This window comes from Phocoena sinus, chromosome 12 (assembly GCF_008692025.1).
Source record: "Phocoena sinus isolate mPhoSin1 chromosome 12, mPhoSin1.pri, whole genome shotgun sequence".
Classification (NCBI taxonomy): Eukaryota; Metazoa; Chordata; class Mammalia; order Artiodactyla; family Phocoenidae; genus Phocoena; species Phocoena sinus.
In genome coordinates, this window is record NC_045774.1 from 13251647 (window position 1) to 13275941 (window position 24295).

At 37.9% G+C, this 24295-nt stretch overlaps 1 protein-coding gene across 3 annotated transcripts in view; it reads left to right on the forward strand.

The window, feature by feature from the left end:
* Window positions 1-24295, forward strand: part of RGS17 (regulator of G protein signaling 17) — an 87926-nt gene that overhangs the window by 47058 nt on the left and 16573 nt on the right. For 2 of the 3 annotated variants that reach the window (XM_032651149.1, XM_032651150.1), the window contains exons 2-3: window positions 5950-6093; window positions 23386-23475. In XM_032651149.1, the coding sequence (XP_032507040.1) occupies window positions 5975-6093; window positions 23386-23475 (209 nt within the window). In that variant the 5' untranslated portion in view covers window positions 5950-5974. The remainder of the gene's footprint in view (window positions 1-5949; window positions 6094-23385; window positions 23476-24295) is intronic. The other variant, XM_032651151.1, reaches the window with a different exon arrangement.

The following is a 24295-nucleotide window of genomic DNA, read 5'->3' on the forward strand; positions in this document are numbered from 1 at the left end:
ATTTTTTTCTTTTGATGTGCAGAAGCTTTTTAGTTTGATGTAGTTCTGCGTGTTGATTCTTGCTTTTGTTGCATAAAGATGGTTTTGATCATTGCATCCAATCCTGAAAAAAGGGAAGAAGCAACGTGGGGTAAAATTGTGTACAACTGGAAGTGAGATCAGAATTTTCTCTTCATTTCTTGGAAGATACAATTAATTCACAACAGAAGGAAAACCCTCTCTGATCACTGTCTCATATAAAGCTATATTGTATGTGTGTGTGTGTTTAGAAAAATATATATATAAGTACAAAAGACAATAAAAAAATACTCCTGCATCCAATACCCCAATTTAACAAATATTAGTATTTTGTTTTGCCTCAGATTTTTAAAAAAATTATCAGATAAAGTTAAAATTCTGTCTCCTCCAATCACCTTCCCATCATAATTCCCCAGTATCAACCAAAGTCATGGATCTTGTTCATGAGTTTTTATCACTTTGCTGTATATATTATCCAGAAAAAAAATACGATTTACATTTTGTATACTTATGAAAATTTTGTTAATGATACAGGCTATATCTAATTTTTGTTTTTAATTCTTTTTATTATTATTATTATTTTTTTTTTTTTTTTGCAGTACGCGGGCCTCTCACTGTTGTGGCCTCTCCCGTTGCGGAGCACAGGCTCCAGACGCGCAGGCTCAGGGAAGACCTGTATCTAATATTTTGCAGCTATTTTTTCCATTCAACATTGTTTTACAGTCTTCCCAAATTGTTTCATATAGATTTAAATTATACATTTTAAGTGCTGTTTTATGTATCACCATACAGTGACTTCACCATTTTGTATTCATTCCTGAAAAGATGAAAATATAGATTGTTTCTAATTTAAGGTAATAAAAATACTGTAATTAGTGTCTTCATATGCATATGAAGACACTAATTACAGTATTTTTATTACCTTATACAGTTTCAAAGTATAAACATGAAAGTGGAATTTGTTATAAGTTATGTATATTGTTAACTACATAGTTACACAGTCAATGTTACTCTTCAAAATGATTGTATGAGAGCTTTTCATTACCCAAGTTCTCTCCCCAGATTGGTATTGTGTGCCTTTTTACCTGTCAGAAATTTGGATATGAAATAATTTTTTTAATTTAAATTTCCCTAGTCACTAGTTTTGACCATCTATTCATCTAATCTGGGGTATTTGTATTTTCCTCTTCTGTAAACTGTCTGCACATTTCCTTTGCCTATTTTTCTATTAGGTTATTTGTATTTTTAAACTGTGATGTGTTACGTATATGCTATAGATATTAGTCCTCTGTATTTTCCAGTCTGGTTCTCATTTTTTTTACTTTATGTTCTTTTATTTGTTCAAAGGTTTTTGATAAATCAGCTGTATCAAAAATCATCTTTTCCCTTTTGGCTTGGTTTTGTAAGAAATCCTTTTCCTGCTCTGAAGCTAGTAGTGCTTTCTTTATATTTTTTCCCCCAATAATTAGATTACATTTATTTTTAAAAACATTTTAAAATTGAAGCATAGTTGATTTACAGTGGTCTGTTAGATTCTGGTGTACAGAATGATTCAGTTATACGTGATTCAGCTATACATACAGTTATACAGTGACTCCGTTATGCATGTACATATATTCTTTTTCATACTCTTTTTCATCATAGGTTATTACAAGATATTGAATATAGTTCCCTGTGCTATACAGTAGGACCTAGTTGTTTATCTATTTTATATATAGTTTGTATCTGCTAATTCCAAACTCCTAATTTATCACCCCCCTTTTCCCCTTTGGTAACTGTAAGTTTGTCTTCTATGTCTGTGAGTCTCTCTGTTTTGTAAACAAGTCCATTTGTATCATATTTTAAATACCACATATAAGTGATATCATATGATTTTTGTCTTTCTCTGTCTGACTTACTTCATTTAGTATGATAATCGCTAGGTTCATCCATGTTGCTGAAAATGGCATTGTTACATTCTTTTTCATGGCTGAGTAGTATTCCGTTGCACATATATACCAAATCTTTATCCATTCATCTGTTGATAGACATTTAGGTTGATTCCATGTCTTAGCTATTGTAAATAGTGCTGCTATGAATATTGGGGTGCATGTATCTTTTCAAATTAGAGTTTTGTCCAGATATATTCCCAGGAGTGGGGTTGCTGGATCATATGGTGACTCTATTTTTAGTTTTTTAAGGAACCTCCATACTGTTCTCCATAGTGGCTGTACCAATTACATTCCTACCAGGAGTGTAGAAGGGTTCCCTTCTCTACACACCCTCTCCAGCATATACTGTTTGTGGACTTTTTAATGATGGTCATTCTGATTGGTGTGAGGTGATACCTCACTGTAGCTTTGATTTGCGTTTTTCTGACAATTAGCAATATTGAACACCATTTCATGTGCCTATTGGCCATCTGTATGTCTTCTTTGGAGAACTGCTTATTTAGGTCTTCTGCCCATTTTTCGATTGGATTTTTTGTTGTTGTTGTTGTTTAGTTGTATGAGCTGTTTGTATATTTTGGAAGTTAAGCTCTTGTTGGTCGCATTGTTTGCAAATATTTTCTCCCATTCTGTAGGTTGTCTTTTTGGTTGTTTATGGTTTCCTTTGCTGTGCAAAAGCTTATAAGTTTGATTAGGTCCCATTTGTTCATTTTTGTGTTTATTTCTATTGCCTTGGGAGAACGACCTAAGAAAACATTGCTATGATTTATGTCAGAGAATATTTTGCCTATGTTCTCTTCCAGGAGTTTTATGGTGTCCTGTCTTCTATTTAAGTCTTTAAGCCATTTCAAGTTTATTTTTGTGTATAGTGTGAGAGTGTTCTAACTTCATCGATTTACATGCAGCTGTCCAGCTTTCCCACCACCACTTGGTGAAGAGACAGTCTTTTCTCCATTATATATCATTGCCTTCTTTGTTGAAGATTAATTGACCTTAGGTGTGTGGCTTTATTTCTGGGCTCTCTATTCTGTTCCATTGATCCATATGTCTGTTTTTGTGCCAGTGCCATACTGTTTTGATTACTGTAGCTTTGTAGTATTGTCTGAAGTCTGGGAGGGTTATGCCTCCAGCTTTGTTCTTTTTCCTCAGGACCGCTTTGGCAATTCTAGGTCTTTTGTGATTCCATATAAATTTTAGGATTATTTGTTTTAGTTCTGTGTAAAATGTCATGGGCAATTTGATAGGGATCACATTAAATCTGTAGATTGCTTTGGGTAGTATGACCATTTTAAGAATATTAATTCTTCCAATCCAAGATCATGGGATCGTTTTCCATTTCTTTAAATCATCTTCAGTTTCCTTTATCAATGTTTTATAGTTCTCAGCATATAAGTCTTTCACCTACTTGGTCAGATTTATTCCTAAGTATTTTATTTTATTTTTTTGATGTGATTTTAAAAGGGATTGTTTTTTACGTTCCCTTTCTGATATTTCATTGTTAGTGTAAAGAAATGCAACAGATTTCTGTGTGTTAATCTTGTATCCTGATACCTTGCTGAATTCATTTATTAGTTCTAGTAGTTTTTGTGTGGAGTCTTTAGGGTTTTCTATATACAGTATCGTGTCATCTGTATATAATGGTAATTTTACCTCTTCCCTTCCAGTCTGGATAACTTTTATTTCTTTTTCTTGTCTGACTGCTGCACTATTTTGCTGTCAGTGCTTGTTACTCCTCTGTGGGTAATTCAGCTTATATCTTTATTTTGGAGTTCTGTGGTTCTATTTTTATGCATATATGTGTGGATTTACTTTTATTTTATAAATCCTGCTGAGCATGTGGTATGCTCTTTCAATGTAAGGCTTTTGTTTGTTTTTTCCTTCCAATTCTGGAAAGTTTCCAGCCAGTATCCTTGAATATACTTCCCATTAATATTCTCCGTTAATACTCTACTGATGATGAAAATCTTGTTGGACACATAGGGGAGTCTTTCAATGTTACTGCTATGCTTGTCTCAATTCCCTTTTTTATGTTTCATCTTTTTATCTCTTTTCACTGGATTCTGGGTACAGTCCTTGACACTTATTCTCTTGGGGGTGGCTTTGGGAAATTATTATTCCATCTGAATCTTTTCAATGGCTATGTGTTTTGTTTCTATATTTTCCATTTTTCATTCTGTCTATTCTTGTTTCATTTTTGCCTATATTTGTTCTTATAATTTCTTGTTCTCTTATATGAACAGTTTTTTCCTTTATCACATTGTTTATATTAAACATATGTTTATTACACTAATTTTGGATGATTCTGTTATTTGCATTTGCTCAGGAATATAGTCATTTCATGATTGTTGAGTTGGCTTTCTGTTTTTAGTGTTAATTGGACTTTTTGCTTTCAGGCAACACACTGAGTAAGAGGTGTATTTCTCACTCTCACTCTTTATAATGCTTCTCAGTTGTTCTCACTAGTCCCCCAAGACGTTCAGTCCCAAAGTAGCTCTTTCACTGGCATCTCAGAATTTCCTCCCATCCAGGAATGGCTTTGGAGACATCCTTGGCCCAGTCACAGAACCTGTGGGCTGTTTGGCTTAGGTCAGGTTTCATTGGCTCTCTATGCATCCCCTCTCTCCTGCAGCTGGGTACCATTGATGGTACAGATAGCTTTTTTAGCATCTTTTTATGAGTGGCAGAAACCCAGCCGCTGATTTTATTCAGGTAAAACTCCGGTCTGAACTGTGGTCTCCCACTACTCGTGGTGGAGCATTTTTTACCCCACTAGAGTTTTGAACCTTTGCACCTTTCTGTTCCCATACCTGAATTACAAAATGACTGTGACTTTACCCCCATTTATCTACCATTGTGGTTTTCTCATCTGTTTCTGGTCTCAAGAGATGTTTATCTTATTTTTAAGAATACAGTGTTTTTAAAAGTATCTATCATTGTATTCAGAACTGAAAATGTGTTTTTTAAAGCATGAGCTCACACTGCCAAAAAAGCTCAAAGTACTTTATGTTTTTAACAAGCATTGTTCTCAGTCACACATATGACAATATATATGTGTGATTTACATACATTGCGTATTTGTGAAAATATTATTCAGTAGAATTCATTCCTTTTTCTAAAAGTTCGTGCTAAATTTTATATTAGTCTACTAAATAAAACTTTATTTTTTTATCATCAACTAACTCCTAGATCAGTGTTGGTCTTATAAATCTGTAGCAACTCACTTGGCTGCATCTGTAAAGTCACAGGTAGGGCAGCCTGCACCTCAGTATTTTTCTTATCTGCCATGATATATAAATTCCACCAAAGTGATTCTCCTGGATTTGATAAATGTTTAGTCTTTCCACGGTTATCTACTAAATGAAAATAAATTTTGAGCAGTGCAGGACAGGGAGGTGATGCCTTTGTTACAGGGACACCTAACACAGAGTAAGGCATTTTGCCCATACTATCAAGAGAAGGCCCCTGGACGGTGAGCCAGAGTACCAAAAAGGAGACTGTATGTTTTAAAAGGAGATGAGAGAGGACCAAAAACAAACTGTTCTTCACCATGTTGTAGAGTTAGAAACCTTGCAGCAATGATTTGTAAAGCTCAAATAGCTGTATTGTAAATAAGAACAGAGAAACGAGTTATTCATACCCCCATAACCATTTAAAGGTGTTCATAAAGGCAAGCAGGTGTAATCATCCTTGAGTACAGAAGGAAGTTAAAAATAAATTTTCAAACCTTATCATATTTACCTTGCCAACTGATTCTGATTACGTGGCAACACTTACCAAGATTGTATATAGCAGATAATGGTAGAAGTTCGTTCCCAAAGTTTTTAGAATGTTCGCCTTAAAAATTTTCTGGGGAATTTTCAACTTGACTGCTAACGCTTATTCATTTTTACCTTTTCTCAAACGATCTTTTCCTGACCCCTCAATTAAATTATGCTTCCTTCAGCACAGGCGACTTACCCTTATCATAATTTTTTCAGACCTTATGTTTTCTCTCTTCTTTCAGCCAACTGGGCACTGCAGTAGCTGAAATGCGAAAAAGGCAACAGTCACAGAATGAAGAAACACCTGCTGTGTCTCAAGCACCTGGAAACCAGAGGCCCAACAATACGTGTTGCTTTTGTTGGTGCTGTTGTTGCAGCTGCTCCTGGTATGTCTTCTTATCCGTGTGATACCACACCTGAGCTGGGTCATAACTGGCGTGAACCTGCACGTCAGCTCTCGGGACCATAGAAACTTCTCAATCTGTCCTTTTTTCTTCCTTTACAAGTAGGAATTACTGGAAACGATCGTTGGTTTAACGCACACATTTCCATAAGCAAAGTATCATATTTCCTCAAAATCTACAATGAAATTGGTAGTAAGGTAAAGAGTGAAAAATTGTTTTATATCATGGTTTTCTCCACCCGTGCTTCTTAAAGGTATGGGTAAAGATAAGATTATGGCTATATATTTACTGAACAGTAAACAACATTCTCCCATGTTACAGAAGGTACAAGAACATTAATATAATCTCTAGTAGTATTGTATGTAGTATTCAGGGTAGTGTTTTAGTTCTCTGCTATTCCACGTGGTGTTGATTGTTCTGTCACAGAGTTGGGTTGCAACTTCAGCCATAGACTCCTGAAAAGGACATTAAAAGAAGTGCCACAGACTCATGTCCACAGATCTAAAAGGCCAGGGGCTATGATGGGTATGAAGGCCAAGTCAGTTCATTCAAAACTCTGAACTTAGAGCCAGAGAACCTGCTTTCCATTGCGGTTTTGTCCCTGACAGGCTCTGGGACATCAGACAAAGTTGTAATCTCTGCTTTTTGGTTTTCTCACCGGCAAAGTGATGAAGAGCCAGACAAGCTGGTTTTCAAGGTCCTGTCTCGTACTAAATGTCCATGGTTCAGGCACCTTAGAAAACCTGCTTTAGTTCCAAATTCCCAAAGTCTTCAAATAAGAAAATCAGTGAGACCCAGAGTCCTGAGATTTACAAAGATGAGATTCCTCAGGGCGGGAGCGGCGGGGGGATGCTAGACTTAATGGAATTTCCATAGAACCACACGTTTCAGGGTACTGTAAGATCCAATTCACAGGTGGATCTTTTGGGTTAGCAGTGGTCTGTTGGATCTCCATGGCCTGTTTCAAAACCCTAAAGAAAGGCCCAGATGCTTGAGTCATCTTCTCACACATGATCTCTACACTTTCTCAATGTCCATATTATGATGGTTGGTGTTATGATATAGTGGCATAATGTTCTATCACAGTGGCCAAAAGAGAAGATGAAATATGTAATGCTCCAGTGGCAGCCTTGGTGTTGAACAAGCTCTGAGCTCTCTAGGAAACTTCATTTCCAGAAAAACCATCCGATACTGTAGCAATCTGGAACGTTTAAAGTAGTTTTTATAGATATCAAAATTGCTTCCCAGATGATGATTCTTTTTTGGGGAAAGTCATGTACGATTCCTTTTTCTTTCATTCTTAAGCCTCAAATTCAGCATTTCAGATGGAGGCAACAGAGTCCTAGAGGAGAGAACTATTTCAATGCAACTGTGTCATATTTTTCTCTCTCATTCCTCAAGAGATCAGCTAGCTCTGGTCTTAATCTGTGCAATACGGGGCAGTGACTTAACATGGTGGTTCTGGAGTCAGACTGCCTGGGTTCCAGCTCTTCATCTTTCACTATTTGTTTGACCTTCAGCAAGTTGCTTAGTGTCTGCAGATTCCTCATCTATCAAATGACAGTAATAAGAATCCCTACCTCATAAGATTGCTTTAAACATTAAATGAAGTAAAACCCACACAAGCTGAGAACAGTGCCTGACCCATAGTATGCATTTAATAAGAGTTAGTTACTGGGCTATGGAACACTTCATATTGGGAAAATAAAATCTCTTTAAAGAAGATCTGGCTTCAAACCATGTATATTTTTTTAAAAAGATCAGCTTGTAGATACAATACAAAAAATTATCTTGGAAAGGAAAACTTTTATTTTAAAGTTCATATGAAAGGTCACAAATATATTGTTACATCGTGTTGAGGATTATATTTCTAGTTCTCACTTGCTCTGCACCATGTTCCAGTAATTAGTATATGATTTTGTTTGCCTGCAAAAACGTATTTCTGAATTAATGCTTCAGGATTAACACACCAAACGCTGAAGGTTTTTTGTGCAATATTTGCTGTCAAACAGATGTGTAGTGAGATTTGCTTTTATCTGTCCTACAGATATTTAGCAAGACTTGCTTTTATTAATTCTTAAAGTGCACATTAAATAACAAAATAGTCAACATGAGCTCGTGAGCATCAGATTGTCACAGAACACAGACTATGGATGGAGAACAAAACAGCTTTTGGAAGCTGCATTAACTCTCCACACGTCTAGGGCGACAGGTATTTGGACCCTAAACACGTGGTGCCTTGGATGCATGTTCTATTAGTTTTAGACGAGAGAGTATTTTTAAGAACTATGTTTGCTAATAATGAGTCATGGACACTCAAGTCCAGGCCATAAAACGCAGAGTCTGTAAACATATGCCTTCTTTACATGATAAATGATAGGTAAGGTAATTTCTAACGTAAGCAACTATTTTAAAAAACAAGAATGAAAGTGAAATTGCATTTTAATTGTAACTCTGTTATCTCAGTATAAATGGAGATGTCCTTTACACATGCATTTTTAGAGCATCATAATTTTTGCATTTTGAGTTTAGGGGGAAAAAATTGTAAAGTCTTATTAGAGTGGAAAAAAAAGAAAGAAAGAAAGCAATGTTCTTCAAATTTTCCAGGCTAGGGAAAAGGAGTATAACAAAAAGAAACACTAAAAAAATAATGTAATTTAGGGACAAAAAGTTAGAAATAAAAGTATGAAGTAACTGTCATTCGTAAATAGGAATAGTTACCATGTAGCTGATTTTACCTCCTTTTAAGGGAACAGAGTGCTAAGAAAATAAATTTCTATATCTAGTAATAAATATAAATACCTCACTCAAGCCTCACATGATGGGTTTTTAAAACAACTTAGTATTTTCCTCAAATTTGCATTTCTCATTCATATTTCATCATCAGCTCCTCTCTCATGTTTAAATTTATTCCTGCCTTTATAAAATTACCACTATGCTTCATTTTGGGTGGTGATACAGATCATAAATACATAACTGCTGAATAGTTCCACAGTTTCCTTCAAAAATCTCAAAAGTTAGGATTACTTCACGACGTCCTCTGTCCCTGTCAAGGAGCCACTTCCTTCCCCAAATCCATCTATCTCCCTTTTCTCCCCAGAGCCCTCCATTTCAAGAAGAGAAAGCAAAGGAATGAGGTTGAGACCGTTTAACCTGTGTTACACAAATAAGTCATGGATGCCCGAGTCTTGGCCATCAAGCAGACAGTCTGTAAGCTTGCAAGCCCTTCTACACATGGGACAAAGCTGTTCCCAACCAGGAGAGCTTTGTCAAGATCACGTGTCTAGAGATTCAGAATTGTCAAAACAATGTTCCCCTTATATCAGGATTCAAAGAGAATGACCTGCCTTTTCAGGTTGTTAACCCTCTTCCCTTTTCTTTATGAGAAAGAAACCTTTCAAAGATGTGGGATCCTTGCAAAACTGCCGACAGTGTGAATCCATGAGGTAGTTCAGACACCTGTGAAAGTGTGTCGGAAACCAGAAATTGCGTTGTGCTCACAAAACAAGGTGCCACAAAAAGGAGGTAGAAAGGGAGAGCTTCCAAAACGCATTGCGAGCTTAAAGCTAATTTCCAACTTGTCCCTTGAACCCTCCTCTCCTAACATCAGAGGTTAAACCAAAATAACTCAGAGTATTCTTTTCAAGGAAATCTCTAGGTGCTAATCCACTTCTGCTTTAATTCCTCATTGCTCCCAGGGGTGTCCTAGCAAGAAAAACAGATTGCTTTGTTTACTTATAAAAAATGAGAACTCAACAGACTTCAGACACCATGCCTCCAAAACGTTCCATTGGCTTCTCACGCTACTGCATGGTGGTGAGGGCATCACTCGGGTGGGGCAGCCTTAGGCTCGCCACCTGCAGTTTCCGAGGGAATGGGTTCTCTCTTTCGCTACTTTACTTACTAGATTAGTGTATAAGCTTTTGTTTGGAAGAAAAAAATGTCCTCACTTAAAAACTAATGTTCAGAAAACTCTGTGCCTCATTTTACAGATAAGGCAACTGAAGACTTGCCTACTGTCACTAAGCTCATTAACGACAGAAGTGGGACTAAAATGCAAGTCTCTTAACATCCCAGTCCATTGTTTTGTCCATTTTAAGAGAACACTTCCAAACTTTTCATTTCCAGGCTGGATATGAACTGATTCCAAAGCTTTTTACTTTGCAAACTCTTCAAGAATTATATTAAGCAACACTTTTCAAATGAAATTCACAGTCCCATGCACTACTATGTATTTCCTACAAGATTTCATCCACTGCATCGGATGGTCTCCATTCTTCTCGGGAGAAATTGGCCAGAACGTTACTACATTAAATAGTCCTGTGAAAGCTAAAATTATCTCCCTTTTGACACGTTAGTTTCCAGACCACGGAACAGATCTAAGTAAACTTTAAGCCCTTCATAAACATACTTTTGGTTGCCCCTCCCTCCATTTTTAACAAGTACCACAGCCTCTATAATTCAAAACAGTGCAAAAATAATGTCCTATTTTATCCTCTGACACTGTCACACTTTAGCTCTTTGCTAGTGGAAACACTAAAACGCATGCTTTAAAAGCCAAAGGATATTTTTTCAAAGGAAGAACAAAATCTGCGTCTGCTCCATGGTAAAGAAACCACCCCCTGGAAATAAATCTGCTCACACATGCAAGTTGAATCATTTCATCTAAGGCACCAGTGAACGAGCAGTCTTTTCTCTAGCTGTCACCCTCAGAGACCTGATTCATCTCACATGGGAGCACAACTTATCTGCATAGGATTTCCAAAGGACGTGTAACCAGACCATCAAAAATATCACTTACAAAGAATTCTAGTTTTGAAAACTCTATCTCACCATGTCATAGGTAAAATTTGTCAGTAGTTTCTATAACTTATACCATCTTTTAAAGGCACACAATCAGAAGACATGTACCAAAATGAACCCAGGTTTCCCAGGCCATATACACAAAACCAAAAAGTGGACGTTGGCACAATGGACCATCTCTGTGTCATGCACTTGTTTATTCACTCCTTTACAGCTGATTGAATGCTAATTATTGCCTGGTACTGTCGATGTCATTAGCTTTCACCAGACTCTCCCTGCCTCTACATTGACAGGGAACAAATGCTCAACAAGCAACTGAACCTGGACATGAACACTTGGTTTACTCCCTAGGTCACCCTCCAGAAAAGTTTAAGATTCAAGCTGCCTCTGCCAACAGAATGCCTCGACCCTTTTCCAAGGAAGGCACACCGTTCTTCTTTTTTAAATTTTATTGGAGTAGAGTTGATTTACAGTGTTGTGTTAGTTTCAGGTGTACAGCATAGTGATTCAGTTATACATATACATATATTCATTCTTTTTCAGATTCTTTTCCCATTTAGGTTATTACAGAATACCGAGTAGAGTTCTCTGTGCTCTACAGTAAGTCCTTGTTGGTTATCTGTTTTATATATAGTAGTGTTTGTATTTCATCCCAAGCTCCTAATTTATCCCTCCCCACTATGTTCCCCCTTTGGTAACCATAAGTTTGTTTTCAAAATCTGTATGTTTCTGTGTTGTAAATAAGTTCATTTATATCATTTATTTTAAAATTAGTTTCCACAAATGAGTAATATCATATAATACTTGTCTTTCTCTGACTTACTTCACTTAGTATGATAATCTCTAGGTCCATTCATGTTGCTGCAAATGGCATTATTTCGTTCTTTTTACGGCTGAGTAATATTCCATTGTAGATATGAACCACATCTTCTTTATCCCTTCCTTTTTGACTCTGTTTACTGTAAATGTACATTTTTTCTGAGTGTCACATTGCAGTGCTTAGACCATCAATGGAAAAATGGATGTGAAGAAAACAAAATACTAGATGAAAATATTATACCCAATTTCATTTAAGAGAGTAGAAAGAACCAAAACAGAATGGAGAAAGAAGATTAAATTAATTCCAGCTAGAAGAAAGCAAGAGCCAGCCCCCGCCTGGCCCTGTGGTGAGTGGAGAGGAGACGCCTCGGAAAGACGGAGTGCCAGGTGGGGCGGGGAGAGGACGTGGGCCTTACCAGGTCGAGATGTAGGAGAGTTCTGACATGGAAAGGGCGTTCCAAAGAAAACAAAGATGGGTCCTCAGGAGGGAAGAGGATGGATGGTGAGAGGAGCCTCGCTCTGTGAAGAAGCCCAGAATTCTAAAGTGACAGGAGGAAACAGACTGTAGGCGAAGAGACTGGGCAGCGCGTCCAAGGACAGCACTTGGCACCGAGACTTGAGTGCTGTCCGCGGGCCCACATACCCCAGTTGGCTTCGAGTCATTTCAGGGTCATATCCGGGGAGGATCTCTCAATCTCAGCTGACTGACTGTATGTCGTGGTGGGGTGGGTGAGGGCCATCTGGGTCTCAAAGGGCAGGATGTGGTGGAGCTTCTCAATGACCTTGGCAATGGGCCGATGCTGGTCATCCCCATGGCCACGCCTCCCTCTGCCCTGCACAAGGCTGCACACCTGGGGGGCTGGTCTGACGCCCAGCTCACTGTGCTGGTTTTCATATTAGTGACTCTTCTTCTGTTTGACATGCGTTTTTGTTTTCTAGGTGAAGGCCTTCAGTAAAATTATGCTATATGGATTTTATAGTGGAATTCACAGCCATTCATATCAGTCAGTTGGCACTGGGCCTTTTCCTAAACGTATACTAAAGTTTTAAAATAACTAAAAGTATATTTTGGCTTATAACATAGTATTTGGCACATAGTAGGTGTTTAATTAATAATAAGGTATTGAATGGTTGATGGAATTTGGATTTTCCAATTGAGTCTACTTTATAAAATATGGAAATTTGTATCACAGATTTTGTTTCTCAAAAATTACAGGTACATTCTCCTCTCATTAGCATAACGATGCAGCAGCTAACGCATGTTAGGGAACCACCAGATTTCTTCTTATGCACCATGTTCTTCATTCCCGTGTGTGTGTGTGTGTGTGTGTGTGTGTGTGTGTGTGTTAGTAGCAGTACTAGTACTAGTAGTAGTAGCAGTTAGTAGTAGAGAAAGGCCAGGATTCCAGGAGGGAGTGCTAAAATCTGGTTAGTACTACTGGGATATAAAGTCAAGAAGGACAAAATAGAAGACTAGAGACACAATGACAGGTAATAAAATGCCTTTTATGGCATATTAAGACGTTAAGACTTTACACCTTTTTTGGTTATGGGAAGTGACTGAACATGCTTAAGTGAGAAGGGGACAAAGTCCATTTTATGTTTGAAGTATATCCCTGTGGAGACAATGGAAAGTGTGTGGAAGGACAGGACAGAAACAGGAAGCATGTTAGAAGACTTCTGTAATAGTCTTGGTGAAAGATGCAAGGGGCTCAAAATGAAAGGTGATTAAAAGGAATGGAGAGATTCCAGTTTCAAGGAAAAGGAAGTACTGTCAAGAATTTGCAGTAGACGTAAAGGAGAAGTGAAGGATAACGCCATTGCTTTGCTTGAGGGGCCGGGTTGATGGTAAGCCCATCAGATGAGAGAACACTGGAACAGGAGGTGGTTTAGGCCAGGATAGGATGGTGGGTTGGGCTCGCTCCGTGTGTGGTACCCAAGGATTAGCTGTGGAAATGATTTTGAAGCTTGCAGGGCATGTCTTGATTAGATATAACAATCAGGGAGTCATCAGCATACAATATACAGGAGATAAAAAGGATGGCCCAGCATGAAGAGCAGTGAGCTACAGGCTGAAACCTCAAATGTAAATCCTTAAACCCACTACTGGGCATATATCCAGGGAAAACTATAATTCAAAAAGACACATGCACCCCAATGTTCATCACAGCTCTATTTACAATAGCCAGGACATGGAAGCAACCTAAATGTCCATCAACAGAGGAATGGCTAAAGAAGATGTCGTACATATATACAATGGAATATTACTCAGCCATAAAAAGGGATGAAATTGGGTCATTTGTAAAGACATGGATGGACCTAGAGACTGTCATACAGAGTGAAGTAAGTCAGAAAGGGAAAAACAAATATCGTATATTAACACATATATGTGGAATCTAGAAAAATGGTATAGATGATCTTATTTGCAAAGCAGAACTAGAGACACAGACATAGAGAACAAATGTATGGATGGATACCAAGGGGGAAGCGGGGAGTGGAATGAATTGGGAGATGGGGATTGACATATATACACTATTGATACTAAGTATAAAATAGATAATTAATGAGAACCTACTGTATAGCACAGGGAACTCAGTGCTCTGCGGGGACCTAAATGGGAAGGAAATCCAAAAAAGAGGGGATATATGTATACATACAGCTGATTCACTTTGCTGTACAGTAGAAACTAACACAGTGTTGTAAAGCAATTATACTCCAATAAAAATAAAAATTTTTTAAAAGCCTTTAAAGAGAAAGCAGTGCAGCTCTGCAAACACGGAATGCAGAGACTAGACAGTCTGGAGGTAACATACAAAACACACCACTGCGCTGGCACAGAAGCCCAGACAGTAAAGACTTTCACACAGAAGGGAATGATGGATGTTGCAAACACACGAAGGAGGTCTGATGCGATAAGAATCATAAAACTTCTTGTCATCTGGCCTACCAGGAAGTTATCAGTGAACTCTGTGAGAAAGAAGCATCTCCTTAGGGTGCACGAGGAAGAAGAATTCGGAGAGAAAAGCTGCTGAGTGCAGCCCTTTTCAAAGGCACTGAGACACCCTGATCTTTGCGGGGTGAAGATTCAAGTTGAGGGAAGCCAGCGTTCCCTTTCTGATTTAATCAAAGCAAATTATTCAATTTCTAAAACAATGTGAAATCCAGCCCTTCTAAATCCTGGCCAAATATATTAGCTGTCTGGACAAAGGTTAAGAACTGCCCACCCATCCCAGCCTCTGCAAATCAATAATAATACAAAAACTGAGTTTATGACATTTTGCTCCCCCTAACCTATCTATAAAATGTCATAGTTGTGCTACATCTGATTGAAATTAATAATTTTCATCTCTCTCATTGGAACTCTTTTTTTTTTAGCATCTTTACTGCAGTATAATTGCTTTACAATGGTGTGTTCGTTTCTGCTGTATAACAAAGTGAATCAGTTATACATATACATATGTTCCCATGTCTCTTCCCTCTTGCGTCTCCCTCCCTCCCACCCTCCCTATCCCACCCCTCTAGGTGGTCACAAAGAACCGAGCTGATCTCCCTGTGCTATGTGGCTGCTTCCCACTAGCTATCTACCTTACGTTTGGTAGATACTCTTTATTAATCCTTTTAAGCCTAACGTATTTAGGTCTAGGCCAGGTAGACCTATTAAAATCTGCCTGATGTTTTAGGACATCACTCAAGAATTACTAATTACTTGTCAGATAAGACAATAAAATCCACTTCTAGCAAATACGAAGTTGACTGTATAATAATTCTGCTTCATTGGGTTTTATAAATATTATAATTTTCGATGCTATAAAATTCATATCTTTGTTTCAAATATCGATATACTATATATTAATGTACATTTCATGCCTGGGAACATGTGCTCCTAAGTAGAAAGCAAATTTCTGCCATTGCTACTTTTCTGTATACAGAAACGTAGCACAAAACCCTTTTAATTGACCAATTTCATAATAGTTGAATAATAACTTCATATGTTTCATTGTAAATAGATGTGGTCTTGCCATATTTAAAGATTACACACAAATTGTAATAACATGCCTTCCTCATATAAAGCCTACTTTCAAGAGGCAGCACTGGGGAGGGAAGAAAACCACACTGGAGTTAGACCTGGATGCATCTCAGTCTCATAACACATAACTGTGAAATGTCTGGCAAGCTGCTCAAGCAAGCTCTCTGAGCTTCAGCTTCTTCATCTGTAAGATGGGATTCACAACAGTTACTTTAGGGTGCAGTTTCTTTCAGGAACCCCTGAATAATCCTTTATTGATAGATATTATTTGCAAGTCTCAGGCTGAAAGGAAATTACCAGACTTTGGCCACTGTATGCTTAGCATGTTCTATTTCCATGTTGTCAGTTAATGTAACAGAACCTGTTTTCTGCATTCGGTATCCCTGGCCCTTTCTCCCCAACTCTCACATGAACCAGCACAGGTATAACTTGGCATTCCCGGAGCACGGACCACACGCTCATTGATACACAGAGCGATGTGAGTTCATCACATCCTGGGATAAAGTCTCCCCACAGATCAGGACTGTTGCCTTCAATCATAGTTGTTCTCAAGGATGCTCCCACCTCAGCCCAAACATACTCACACACACAGTAACTGGAAAATCCCCAGGGAAGAATGAATGGGTGGATGGGTAAGTGACCCTGCCAGCAAGCAGATGTTTTTCTGAGTCAACTGCTAGGGTTTTAACATTTTCATTGTCCTTTTTATAATAGAGACACAAGTTAACTAAAGCTAGAAGCTTGAGCTCCAACTTAACTGATGCATTTAAAGATCTGGATGATTACATGCCATTTTAATAACAGTGTCTACTAACTAAATAAAAGTCCATTTGGCTTTTTCGCATCCAAGATATTTGCTTTCCCACAAAAGCATCCACTAACTTTAATTATGACTTACAGGGAAAATTACAGTGGGTTGAAGGAAGAGCTTAAAATAGGATTTCAGTCAACCTGAGAACTGAAGTAGAGGATTCTGTTGATTGGTGTATGTTATAGAAAGTACATCTAAATATTCAATCCTATAATTCTCTTAACGTTAAGGCGGAAAAAAAGAAACTCTATATATGCCAAATAGGAGGCTTTGGTTATTTAACTGAACATCAGCTGACATAGTAGATCCAGATTTTAATCAGGTAATAACTTGTTAAATGCAGTTGGCATTTTAGACCAAATGAATATCCATGAACTTAAAATACATGGCTTAGAGTTTGAAATAAAAATTTAATACCAATAGAAAAAGGGAGTTCTTGAAACCCATCCTTTCCAACTGAAGCACGTATAGAGGGAAATTGGTAGCGCAGAGGGCGAGTATGAGAAGACAAAGTGATTTTGTTTTCAGTCTCCATGCAGCAAAGGAAGCAATTAGCATTTACATACAACCCAAACTGGGATTGAAATCCTTTGGAGAATCCACTTTCACAGTGGCTCTTTGAAAACATTTTAAATAACAAAAAAATGTCCTGCCTGTTGGTAGCTAAAAACCTTTTCTAATTAATTTGTTCTAAGAATGTATCACCCAAGATCTATATTACCCCAGCAAGAGGCATAATTAGAGTTCAAACAGCTAATTATTGGAAAGGATAACTACGATGTTAATAGGATTATGCCTGACCCTTTTTTAAGACTAAAGTATTCCTATATTAAATGACCTAGGGTGGGAAGTATCCAGAACATTTCCTAAATAGCAAAAAGGAAAACTGGGTGTAATTATGCACACCTGTCAAGATTAAATTTATCCCTTTTGAGTATATTTCACTCACAGAAAATTTGATGACTCTTTTCAAAGTCCTTAGAAAGATGTAATTATCAAAACCCCATACATGTAAGAATAGATTTTTTTTCCAAACAAGGGTAAAACTTAGAAACTTTCAGTTTTATTGAGTTGATTAAAATATTATATTTATAAAGGCAACATAGCCCTCTAGTGGACAGATTTTTAATATCGGGTTATTTTACTTCTGATAGGCTTTAAATCTATGAAATAAAAGCTTAAACGAAATGAAACATTTGTTTTATAATATATGATACACGATTATGAAAAATAGGAGTACTTCTAGGGGCAATGTCTTTTGGTTTTTTTTGCTGTACGGGGGCCTCTCACTGTTGTGGCTTCTCCCGTTGCGGAGCACAGGCTCCAGACGCGCAGGCTCAGCGGCCATGGCTCACAGGCGCAGCCGCTCCGCGGTATGTGGGATCTTCCCGGACCGGGGCACGAACCCGTGTCCCCTGCATCGGCAGGCGGACTCTCAACCACTGCGCCACCAGGGAAGCCCTAGGGACAATGTTTTTTGAGACAAGTGTTGTATAACATTCCAGACACACATTTCTAACCACCATTCCCATCCTTACATACCCCATTCAAAACCAAGCTGTTCTACCAAAATGTAGAAATGAAAGAGATGAGGTTCAAGACATAGGTTTGATTATAACTGAGTTTTTATATGTCTGAAATTATAGATCGTATATGGCTGTCCCGCCTTCTGCTCCCTTTTTTCTTCCTTTTTATAGCCCTTTCTAAGCAATGCATCAGTGCACCTCTCCTTTCCCTTCTTCCCAAAGTTGTCTTTGCCAGTGGGAGCGAGTTGTATGTCCCAGGGATGCTCTTTGCAGTAACAACATCTGTTCTGGAGTCATGAGTGGCACCACCTCTTCTTCCCCTTGTCAGGTTTTGTTGTCAAACCTTCTGTAACAGCTCCTTTTTCCCTGGCAATCTCAAGTTCCTGGCAATCAAGAAGTTGCTCCTTGCCAATATCTGCTGTATATTCAGTCCTCTGGGCAATACCTCCTGCAGACTGGCAGCTGTGGGGTAATGTTGTTATAAGGGGCTGTGCCCTCAAGACATGGGTTTGTGATAAGAGGTTTACCCTTCCCAGACATTTAAGAGCAATCCATTTCTCTAAATACCTGAAAAGGTAAAATACCACAATTAATTCTTCTATATCAAGAGAAGAAGCATTGCACAGCGAAAACGAGCATGAAATAAGACGTCGGAAGGTGTGAGTTCCATTGCTAGGCCTGGTATGTTTTAGTTGTGGGTATCGAGTAAGTCAACCTCGGTGACTGCTTTTCCTTAAATCAGATGGGAATGATTAATAACAAAGCCCCTGCTTACCTTACAGGACTGTTGTGAGGAAGAAATGGTAAGGTGTTGTATGCGGAAGTGTTTTATAATAACAGCACGGTGTAAGTTTTTATTCCCTCTAGTTGAAATAAAAAACTCTTCGGTAAACTTGGAATTGCCATTTTAATATGCCACCAATTTTCCCTTCCACTGAATTTAAGCATGTGTAATAATTTTCCTTTTTGTCACAAGTGTTTAGTCTTTGCTTTCAACCTTGTGTAGTAGGTCACTACCTTTGTCCCCATTATGAATGGGGAAAATAAAGCTTGGAAAACCAAAATCGTCATAAAGGAGATATCTTTGAGATTTGGAGTCCACTTCATTGTTTTCTTGGCCCATTACATAACCACACCTCACTGACTATTCTAATTTATTGCTTCTATCCTGAAACGTCTGATTTGTCCATTTTGCTCTGCATTGATATCATGCATTTTTACAACTCTACACGATTTTACCCCCTCTGCTTGGAATTCTCCTTGTCTAGGTCTCCATCTGGCCAACACATTTATTTCAACTCTCATTGCAATGCTCTGTGATGCCTATTTAACTGTCAGAGCTCCTCAGTTTCAGAGCCTCTGTCTTGTTCATCTTGACTTTCCAACCCAGACACCGTTGCATAAACCAGGTGTCTCATACATATTTGTAAATCGTTGTTGACGCCTAAATAAAGCTGTAGTATTATTTTACCATGGTATTTTGACTGAGAAAAATGACACATTTAAAGAATAACTTACCAATTTTTTTCAGAACCTGAAGGAAGCTGATTCCATTTTTGCACTGGGAAATTTGAGGTAGAATTGTTAAATATAAAGGAAAAGCTGATAGTACAATGTGAGAATATTAAAATAATGAATTGCCTTTGCCAATGACAGTGGTTCTTTCTTGAGCCTATACTTTAATACAGTATAATACAGTCATACTGTATTAAATTTAAACATCTTATTAATTCCTCAGCTGAGTGTTTGTGTAAAGATATGTGGTTTTGTGATCAGCCTCTACCCCAGAGTTACCATAGCTACTGCAAAGTTTTCATCTTATTTGCAACCATTTCAAGGATTCTCCCTAAGAACCAATTGTTTACTCAAAGTAGACTGTCTTCCAAAAGAGTCCCCACACATAGCCATGATGATGAACCAGTAGGTAAGCTCGTTAAAGGGCAGTAGGCAATGTTTTCCGTACCCCACTGCCCAAACTCCCCTGTAAACAAAACAAAAAAATCCACCCCCACACAAAGAGGGCATATTTCCTTATTTTCTGAAGTATACCAAATGTATTTCTCTCTTCTCAACGTCACTATTCGAGACAATCTCTAATAAGATTTTATATGCTTATTTTAGTATTCTTAGCATAGGCTATTGGAATTTTCTCCCATAAAATATTTCAGCTTTGATCAAGACTCCCACAGTAAGCACTGTATATGCATTCTGTTCTCTTCATGGCTTTAGTTGTTTAAAAAGTGGAATTGTTAGTTCAAAATATTACAAGAATTGTAAAAGTGAAAAAGAACATGTCTCTACATGACCCCTCACGTTAAGCTTGATGTTTTCCTTTTAGAGCTTTTCTCCAGCATATATATATATATATATACGTTGATCCAGAGCAAATAAGTCCTGTATTTTATTACCTTAAATGAACCCACTGTATTACTTAGAGCAGGACCAAGTAAAATTGGGGACAGACATTAGTCATGCCTAAGACAGATGGCAAACAGTCTAGCACCAAGTCTCCTATCATTTTCTCCATTTCTCTTCATCTTAAAATGGCATTATTTTAATGGTTCTTGATAATGGAAACTCTGAAACCAATTTTTAAAGAACAGTCCTAAAGGACAGTTGATTAAGAAGGACACATCGATTGCTAAAGGTCAGGTTCTTTCTACAGGGCAATGTTGTGTCCAATGTTAGATCAAGAAATGGAGGAAACGGTGAACAGTTAGGCACTTACTGAATGTCTGTTATAAGTAGTTTTAGTACAAATGTGTGTCCATATTTTACCATCTGTAGAAATCAAAGATATAAACACAACCCAATATTTCATAAGGATCACTCTGATATGGTGGCATTTGGGATGTTTGTAAATATCACAGAAACAGATACAAGAGCCAGAATTCATCTTCAGAAACTTGTGAATCATGTATGTAGATTCCAGATTTGTTGCTCCACAGCAAAGACACAATGGAGAACACATTTTTTCAACGATGTTGTGTTTTAAAGTTTTTCAAATAAGGATACCTGCATTGGTGTGGCATGCTCCATAGGATACTGTGTGGAAATGTAACTGAAACAAATTCTCAAGGAGTTTATTATTTAATCAGCAAAGCAAGCTCATTTTCCAGTCTTTATATAGTCCCTCAGTATGTGTGCACACACACATATGAGCTCGGTGAAGCTTGGCAGAATGAGTACTAATTTCCTATTTAAATGTGATCTTTCTAGGATTTACCCCCCAAGTTGCATATTTTATACATTTGGCATCATTAGTTTCTCCCAGGAAATTTCACAGAATATTGTCAATGGTGTCTTCCTATCTCCTCCCACCCACTTTCCCATAATTACCGGAAATACATCAAATTCCAGAGAGGCACTCTTACTCAGAGACACTTTGAGAAGTTAATGATGCTGCCCTCCAACACATTCCTAACCTGCAGACAGAGTCACAGCTCGGCAGGCAGAGACTCAACCAGCCGCTCTCTGAATCCCCACTCGCTGCTTCCTCGCGGCTCCCCACGCTGAAGGCTGAGAGGGGTCTGGAATTGCTGACTACCATGCAGAGCCATCCTCAGTCTTCTGGACATTTGAGTAACAATCAAACTATAGTTTCTGCTTCCCAGAATTCCTTGGGCCATACCACCTTTGTGAGAGGTTTCTCCTTTTCTACACCAGTAAATCTGCCACGTTCCCTAGAAACTGGTAGAGGAGAACTTAATTTACTTCCCTCTGACATTTTATTTTTTTCATTGACGTGTCCTGCTTCTGACTGAAGAATCCTTTCCACTTCCTACTGAGTTCTCTTTTCTCCAGGTGGTCCAATTTCACAACTGAATTTTCCATCTAGTCCCACTTTCAGTTGTAGATTGACCCCTTTGCCTTCCCGTCTTTGCTACATTCTCTCCATCCTCACCCTTGCACCTGAGAATGAATGAATGAATGAGACATCTCTCCTCTTCCCTTACCGGATGTTCCAGATCAATAATAGCTAATTGTTGGAAGCTTTCGCGCACTAAGCCACAGCCATGTTTGGTGCCGCTTTTCTGCATTCACATAAGTACTCTATTGCCTCAGTGCCTATCAGACAGCATGGTTCATAATAACAGTTACAGGGTGGCTGAAGAGAATTGGGTTCAAATTCCAATCATACCGCATATTTAGTGCCGGCCTTTGGGCCAACCTACCAGACAGCTCTGTGCCTCACTTTGCTCATCTGTAAAACGGGGATAGTAAAATTAAAGTAAATTAAAGTAAAAGAACAGCGCCTGGCATATGCAATAGGTACTAGGAAATAACAGTTTCCATTTCCCTTTGTTGAACAGATAATGAATGAACAACTGAAAGAGACATCATCTAACTTCTTTTGCTCTCTGACAGGCTCTCATGAAGCTTCTCGGCTTCTAGACAGAGGGATCAATTTGCTAATTCAGTAGCTTGGCTCTTCCAAGGCCACTGAGTTATCCTCCCCGCCCTGCTTCTTAATATCTGCCCTCAACCCCCTCATCACGTTGTCTGCACCTAGAACCCCACGACCCTGCTCAGCTACCGTTTACCTGAATCAGACAATTCTTATTCTTGTTCTGGGTTACTAAAGCCGCTCCTGTAGAATTCCCAAATTTATGTCCCAGAGACACAGAGACGCCTCCCACTCAATGCTCTAATATCCAAACCCCAAACCCTCAGAGTGACTGGCTTTTCCCTCTTGAGATGTTGGAGGTCTACTTAAAGGGATGAAAGGGCAAAGAAAATCAAATATAAATCCCATTGCTCGAACTTGAGTGGATGGAGGAATGATGACAGAAAACCTGGTCTGCAGAGAAGGGTGATGTGAACTTAGCGAATTCTGTTGTAGACTCTGATACACTTTATCTTTTCAGCAATCAATGGGGGAAAAAATCAATGGAAAACAAACTATGAATAGAACTAACCAAAAATCAAAATGGCATTACACTAAGGAGTAATGTAATGATATATATCAAATATTAAAGCATATAATCATGTAAGTTATCTCGGAGATTTTAAGTAATTTGAATTATGCATGGATGAAGTCCGAATGTATAACAGTATCCATTTTCTGAGGTTATGATTTACTTTATTTTATTAAATAATGATTCTCTTTCCTTTAGTTGACATGGGCTTACCCAACACTTAAAAATGGTATTGCTCTTTTTGTACTCTAAATACTCTCACATAGTTGAAAATAAAATTCTTCCATGAAAGATTTTCCTGGGATATTTTTCTTTTCTTTAAATAATTGGTTTTCCCTCGACAAAATAAAGTGTTATACTACATTACAGCCTCACTGTTAGGAATGAAGAAAGAGGGGAAAATGCAGGAAGACCCACACATACCACAAAAATGGAGAGTATCCAGGTCCTAGAGGAATGGTGAGTGTGAATCACGTTGTAATTGTGTCTTGCGTGTATGTGCTGTGTACATCTACCCAATGCTTAAACATAATCTCTTGCTTCCCGGTAACTCCTCAAAATGGTTTTGTGAAATGAATGCATACTTCGCCTGGGAGATCTTATTTTGTGATTGCAACTGCTTTTTATCCCTTTTTTTTTTATTAGCTCTGTTAAACTATCAGCTAAAACATTGCTTAGGTTTATCCTTCCCTTTCAAAAAACAATGATTGATACATGAACTAACCTCCCCCCCTAAACTGCCCTAGTTCTCTACTTCCCTTTTCTAAGAATATTTTTAAGTTGTTCTCTTTATAGAAGAGTCTAAAACACACACAAAAAAGATATGGAACTACCTAAGTCAGTGAGAAAGGGCACCCAGCTCTTCCTCAGTCCCATTTCCATTGGAAGGGACTCTAAGTATTTTCTCCAAACTGAGAAGTTGAAATGCAGTATCCACAGAATAGAATTAAAATACAAGCAGATTATTTGTATAATGATATGTGCTTTCTTTTTCTACTTCTTATGAGAAGGTTTTAATTTTGATGCTTCATAGTAATTTTTCTGTCTTTTATACTTTTTTTTAAACAAATGAGGAAGTTCAGACATTTTGGAATAATAGCAAATCTATATAAAATATTTGGTCAAAAAGGTAAGAAAAAATACAATATAAGAATTTTTTGACCAAGCGTATTTTAGGTTGGAAAATTATTAAACAGACGAATGAATGGCAAAGCAAAGTCAGGACCAATTTAACCATAAGAATCTCCAAGCTTCTCTCCTTTACGTCTTTGAAGTAATG